Source organism: Cenococcum geophilum (genome assembly GCF_001692895.1).
Source record: "Cenococcum geophilum 1.58 unplaced genomic scaffold K441scaffold_5, whole genome shotgun sequence".
NCBI lineage: Eukaryota > Fungi > Ascomycota > Dothideomycetes > Gloniales > Gloniaceae > Cenococcum > Cenococcum geophilum.
Window position 1 is genome coordinate 2,917,809 of NW_027137563.1, and position 7,371 is coordinate 2,925,179.

Sequence of the window (7,371 nt, forward strand, 5' to 3'; positions counted from 1 at the left end):
CTAAAAGAATTTAAGAAGCGTAAAAAGAGAATATAGACTTAGAGTAGTATGAAAATAGAGAAGCAATATATATACTAAGAAGTATTATAAAAGAATTTATAAAGGAATTCTATTAGGGAATAATATAGGGATATAATAGAGCTACAGGCTTAATATTAAGACTTTAGGAGGATTATATTGTTAATAAAATCTAGGGCTTAGTAAGAGAAGTTATAAAGAAGTATCTAGATTGCTAAAGAAATAAACTAACGAGGTATAAACTATATAGAAAGCTATAGCCTATTAAAATACTGGAAAGACTATAGGAAGTTATATTATAGGACTTTTTTTATAAAGTTACTGAAATTAAAGGATCCTATTACCGGATAGGAATATAATATAATCCTTATAATAGTAAATAAGTTAACTAAATAGGGCTACTTTATAGCATATATAGAAGAAATCTTAGTGGGGGATATCGCTAAAATCTATATAAAAGAAGTATTCGTAAGACATAGAGCACTAAGTGAGATTATATTAGACAAAGATTTAAGATTTATAGTAGTATTTTAGGAGGTATTTTTAGCGGAATAAGGGGCTCGCGTAGTAATATTAATAGTATATTATCCATAAACGGATAGATAGATAGAAAGATTAAACTAGACACTAGAGCAGTATCTAAAGCAGTATGTTAATTATATATAGAATAATTAAGTATTTTTATTATTAGTTATATAGTTTGTATATAATACGACACAATAAAAAGGTATAGAGATATTACTATTTTAGGCGAATTATGGGTATAAGCCTAGAATATCGCCGTTACCGCAATAAGCGAAGAAATTAAGCAGTATAGCGAAGTAAAGAATAGAGATATTAATAAATCTTTATAAGGACCTCTATAGTATAGTAAAGTTAGTATAAAAAAAGATAAAAAAGTACTATAATACCAAAAGATCTAAGGGACTAGATCTAAAGGAGGGAGACAAAGTATAGCTACTATATAAAAAATTAGATTATGTTAGGCTAGGACTATTTAAAATTATAGCTAAGATTTTAGAAGTTATGTATAGACTTAACTTACTAACGAAAATAAAAATTTATCTAGTATAGTATATTATAATACTAAAACTAGTATATAGAGACGTAAAGCTATTAGTCTATAAAGCAGATATATATAGAGGATAAGCAGAAGATAAATAGTAAGTTTTAAAAACTATTAGTTATAAGGATATTAATAATAAAACGTAGTATAAAGTAAAGTGGATAGGCTATAATAAGACTACTTAAGAACTACTATAGAACCTAAAGAAAGCTATAGGAAAGGTATAGGAGTATTAAAAGAAAACGGGTTATATAATATTATAAAGGAGCTAAAGGTAAAAGGATTAGTTAAAGGCGATAGATAAGCCAGACTATTTAAGGGATCTACTACTAACGTATAAGTTATTTCCGCCTCTTCTTAATTGGAATCCTTTTTAGCCTCCCTAGCTTTAAGTTCTACTAAATCTTATTTAGTAAAGTGCAACTCCTTTAAGCGTACTTTTTCATAACCCTTTTTAAGACGGAGTAATTAAGTACGCGTAGCTAGTTAAGCTTTAAATACTTTCTGCTCTTTAGCATAAATCTACTTACTGTTATCTTGGAGCTTTTATACCTTAGCTAGGGCTATAGCCAACTTACCCTTAAGATAGGAGGCAGTAGATTAAATATAAGACCCTATAGCAAATTAAATAAGGTATATAATAATTATAGAGAATTATAAAACGCGTATACTTAGTATTAGATACGGATTAAATATTATAGAATAATTATATATTTGCTTATATATACTTAGTATAAAAAGAAGGTTAGTAACTAGATAGAGCCGTAATTGTAATATATATTAACTTTTTCTCCGTATACTAGGAATAGGATGGTATAACTTTACTCTATTAAAAAAGAAAATAATAATTTATTGCTTAACGTCCGATTTAAATCCCTATTGGGCCCATGTGGACTACTCCTTAGGTATATATAAGGAGAAAACTCTATTTAAGAAAACCCCATAATCTATCTCCCCGCCTTTTAGGACTCGCCTATAAGGCGCCTACAAGTTACCTATAGTGCTCCTACTACCTTACTTTTTAACCTCTTTAGGAACTACTGCTACTGCAATAAGCCTACGGACGCGCTAGTATTATAAACTTTACTTTACTACTATAGAGTTATTAGGGGGCGCTCGTTGCTTACCCCCCCGCCCTTTATTACTATTTCCTTTATAACCCAGAACTAGTTTAGTATATTTTAGCTAATAAGCTACTAGGTAACCGCCTTAAGGCCTTTTTATATTATGAGTAGTGTCTTATAGTTCTCTATACCAGCTACTAAAAGTATTACTTCTTAGTTAGTGCGTAAGGGGCATAATAGTATTATATATTTTAGTGTCTGTCTTCGCCAGCTATATTTATATCTTAGGCTACCTACTAAAACACCTACCCAGTAGAGCTAGTCTTTTAGTCCTATTATTCCTGTTCTTAAGAGTGTTGCTATTATATTTTCTACCTTTATTAGGCCTTCTTAGAGCCCTAAAGTGTTTACGCCCTATAGCGTTAACTATGCTATAGCTTAGGTTCCTCTTACCTTAGTTAGCCTCTATACCTTTAACTCCTATATACCTTTTTAGCGTTAGTTTAGCTAGTATTATATTGCGGTAGATAGTTTCCCAGTGTTCTTTTATGCTCTACTTTAGCTCCTTTCTCTCTCTTACTATTATCTTTACTAGCCTCTTATACGTCTCCCTTCCTCCTCTATATAGGCCTAGGCCCTAAAGCAGTACTATTTTTCTTCTGCTTTCTTTACCTATTTCTTTAATATATCTTCCCTACTTTAGGGTTATTAGTTTATTCTCCTATAAGGCGCCCTAGGGTCCCTCCATAGTTTATTTAGGCGTATCTTAATATACTTTATAACGTTAGAGTTACGTTTCTTTTACGCCCTTTATATTGCAGCGGCTTTAATATATAGTTATAGGGGGGGAATATTAGCTTCCTTCTTAAGCAGTACTGTGGCCGTTCGCTTATATCCGCCTATTATACTCTAAAGGCAGGCTATTTAGACCTTTTAAAGTGGTTTAAGGAGCGATTTAGGGGGGCCTTTCTTAGATTCTCTAATGGCCTAAATACTAGACTTATACGTTATAGTTGGCCGGACGACTGCTATATATAGTAGGCGTAACCTCTAAAAGCATAGACCCTATATAGGGTTAACGATCCTAGATAATATAATATATTATACTTAGCCCTTACGGGCCGCTTGTGTTATATATACACTCTACTAGAGCTTACTGTCTACCTATACTCCTAATACTTTTAGGCCTTAAACTGGTTAACCCCTAAAGCCTTAGATATAAATTATATACTAAAGATCTACAGATTAGTTACGTTTTCTTATAAAATAGATTAGCTGGTATTTCTCTGGTAAGAATTANACTCTATANNNTNTTNNNTATTCTATATANGTATTATANGCTTTCTCTAGTGTTNTACAATTCTCTACGGCTATTAGCCCGTATATAATTAGGTTTATATTATTAACAAAGCCTATTCCCTAAGTCGCCCCTTCCTTAAAGAAGTTAAGCAGGTTGCTTATAAAGAAAAGGAAAAGTATAGGTAAGAGGGGTGATCTCTATAGTATTCCTATTGTAACTATAATAGGGGGGCTTTAGTATCCGCTAAAGACTAATATTTTTTTTTTTAACCTATAAACCTTTAAATAAATTATATAATCTATTCTTGTCAGAAATTGGCGTTAAGGGTGCTGACTAAGCTCTGTACGCGAACTCTGTATACAATCTACATAGACATTAACCGCATCTACTGCATCACGAATCAATCAATATTCATCGTCTGCGTCATCTCTATCATCAATTAAACCCTCAAGAGACCTCCGCTATGACCTTATAACCTTATAATTCCAACAGGTTATAAGCCTGGGTAGCAACACCTCTCCTAACTCAAAAAATCGACGCTCCAAATGACCTCCTCTACCTCAACCTTAACGACACCTACGTACGATCACAAGGCAGGTAAAATCGTCATTTTCAATAGAGACAACTATGCAGACTGGGAGCGCACCTGCAAGGCAGCCCTAATCATGTCAAAAGGATGGGATTTCGTCACTAGTACAGAGGACCCAAATTAAGTTAATTCAGCTAACGGAAGAAGAAGACAAGGGGAGGCAAACAAGATCATCTACAATTCAATAGGAGACGACCGTTAGGAAGAGATGCGTGCGATAATAAAGGCGTACAATATTTAAGGAATGTGGGAAGGAATAAAGAAGTTCAATAAGGCCAACAACAAGGTCTATATCTCTAGACTTCGCAGGGAGTTCTACAGCACTACATTCGACCCTACAAAAATACGAATCATCAAGTTCCTTCGTATACTCAATCGATTCAAGATCAATCTAGCCTCGACACCTCAAGCACTTACCAACGACAATATCAAAGAGCAGCTTCTCTTGGCCCTCTTAAGCGATATCACATAGCAGAATGCGAAGACCTAGTACCTACGAGACAAACAAGACCTTAAGAGCTGCATTACCCTTCTTCAGGAGTAAGAGACTGCTCTCCCTACACAAGTACAAAATGCAGCACTTACATACGAGAGGAAAGACGAACCTAGGGGAAAAAGGGGAAACTAAGGTCGAGGTCGAACAAGGGCCAGAGGTCGTGCTAGTAGATTCGATTATTCCTCATCGCGTCATCGCCATAGCTCGTCATCTCAAGTAAGTAAAGAGCCAAGACAACCAGAAAGAGATAAGTGCAGAGCATATTATCAGAAAGGTCACTACCAGAAAGACTATCCCCTACTCAACCAATTCCGATTTAATAACGCTAGAAAGACAGATTAAGGTGCTCCTAAGGCAGAGGAAGTAGGAAATATAGCAATAGCAGAAGACAAATTCAACAGCGATTCAATCTACCTTAACCCTAACCCTAAACATGCTATACTTACAACAACGTCTCTAGCTTAGGCTCTCAACTTAGGTGCAACTAAGCACTTCACTAGTAACCAATTAGACCTAACACATTTAAAGAGATGGAATACGCCTTAATAGGTCCGTACTACAAATAGGATCGTTGTCCTTACTATAGGATATAGCCAAGCTTAAATTAGTACCCTAAAGCTAAAAGACATCTAGCTTATACCTTTGTTTAAGACAATTAAGCTAATCTCAGTAAGGACTCTCACTTAGGAAGGCTACTCGATTACCTTTAATATAGACAATTAAGCTACTAGCAAGCATAAATTAGGTGCGACATTTAAGGCTATTATAAAGAACAACCTCTATATACTACAAGAGCATTAGAAAGCACTTAATGCGATAGCGGAAGCATACAATTTATAACCAAATCTTAACAAAACAGATACTAAGCTATAGCACCGCCAAACTAGACATACAAATTACAGCGACCTATTCAAGCTACAGCACTCCTCACTAGGCATAAAGCTTAAGAAGAGACCAGTACCAGTCGGCAAGAGCACATACAAAGCTTATCTAGCAGGGAAGATGCGAGAAATACTAAGTAAGAAGACAACCAGGCGCAAAAAGGTACCTAGTTAAGGACTATACCTAGATACTACGGGACAAATTAGTATATTAACTAGAGGTTACAACTACTACCTTCTAGCCCTAGATAACGCCACACGCTATACTTAGGTCATCCCCCTTAAAACCCTCTAAACTAAAGAGGTACTACTATATATTAAAGAGATCATCGTAAGGGTAGAGAGATTTACTAGCAATAGAGCTGTCTGGATTCAAGCGGATAATAAAAAGGGGGAGTTCGGCCGCAGACTTTAAGACGAATTAATATCTCAGGGTATTAATTTTAAACCTTACCCGCCATACAAGCACTTATATAATGGCGTAATTAAGCGCGCAATCTACATAGTCAACTATAAAACAAAGTCACTGCTATTTCAAGGAAATATACCAGTAGAGCTCTAGTACTATATAGTCGAACATACTGTCTAGATTAAGAATCAAATACCGACCTTAGCACTTCCATTTAACAACAAGCACAGTAGTGCTATTATACCCTACAAGGCATATACCTATTAAGTCCCTAACCTTAAGAATCTAGTTATTTTTAGGTGTTATACCAACCCAATTAATACACTTAAGAAACACCCTAGGAAGTACAATTTAAAGATAAAACCTAACTACACTTTCATAGGGTTAAAAGGGAGTAGTCAATTTAAGATAATAAACCTATATACGCAAGCAATTAAGCTCTTTAGAGATGCTAAAGTAAATAAGTATAGGTTCCCTTATAGAGCATATTAGGTGTATACTATAAGTCAAGCTATAAAACACGGTAACTAAGTAGGCCGCTCTAATTAAGTGGGAAGCCTAGGTTAAGATTAAGCGGGACGCTTAAATCACGCTATAAGCCAAGCTCTAAACCGACCTAGACCTCCCCCTACTACCTTAAACACGCCAATAGAGACTCCAGTTACAAAAACTAAGAGTAGGCCAGATGGTAACCAAGTAGGCCGCTCAAGCTAAGTAGGAAGCCCAGGTTAAGACCAAGTAGGCCGCTTAAATCAAATAGGAAGCCCAGGTTAAGATTAAGTGGGACGCTTAAATCTACAAGGTGATATAAAGGGTGGGACGCCCGTACGAAGTATATTAATACACATTCCTTATACGCAGAGAATAAGGTCTAGAAGGTTACCGCAAATAAGGGTTTTTAATAATACGGTAGTTTAGTTAGTAATAGCTATAAAAGCTGTCCACCTAAAAGCTAAGAATACTACCTCTATAAGAGCACCTATAGCACCTTTTAATACTATTAAGCTAGATTAGGCCTTAAGGGAGGACGCTCCTAGCTAGATAAAAGCTATCTTTAAAGAATTCCTCTTACTTAAGAGGATGCACACCTATACTATTATAAGGGGGAGAGTACTAGAAGGAAGGTCATTACTTCTAAGTAAGCTAGTTCTAAAGCACAAGTATAACGTTAAAGGAGAAGTAATTCGCAAGAAGGTAAGACTATGCATTTAGGGAGACAAGCAGACCCCCAACATTAACTATTTTAAAACATTTACGTCTATTGTATAATACGACACCTTTAGGTTTCTAATGGCAAAGGTAGCAGCTAAGGACCTTAAGCTTAACTATATCAACGTTAAGACTGCATTCTTAAACCCGCCGTTATAAGAACAGATTTATATGCAGATTCCTAACCTATTAAGAGACTTCAAACCTAACCTTAAGGGGGTAAAAGACGTCTACTTAAAGCTAAATAAGTCACTTTACGGCCTAAAGCAGGCACCGAGAGAATGGTTTTAGATAATTAAGAAGTTCTTTAAGAACATAGGTTTAAAAGCAGCTAAAGCT

General features: G+C 35.1%; 1 protein-coding gene across 1 annotated transcript; it reads left to right on the top strand.

Annotated features, from left to right (window-relative positions):
* Positions 1–3,991: 3,991 nt before the first annotated feature.
* Positions 3,992–4,763, top strand: K441DRAFT_653505 (uncharacterized protein). The gene has a single exon (XM_067647550.1). It carries the CDS (start codon positions 4,282–4,284, stop codon positions 4,507–4,509), a length of 228 nt encoding a protein of 75 aa, XP_067508581.1. The 5' UTR covers positions 3,992–4,281; the 3' UTR covers positions 4,510–4,763.
* Positions 4,764–7,371: the final 2,608 nt, after the last annotated feature.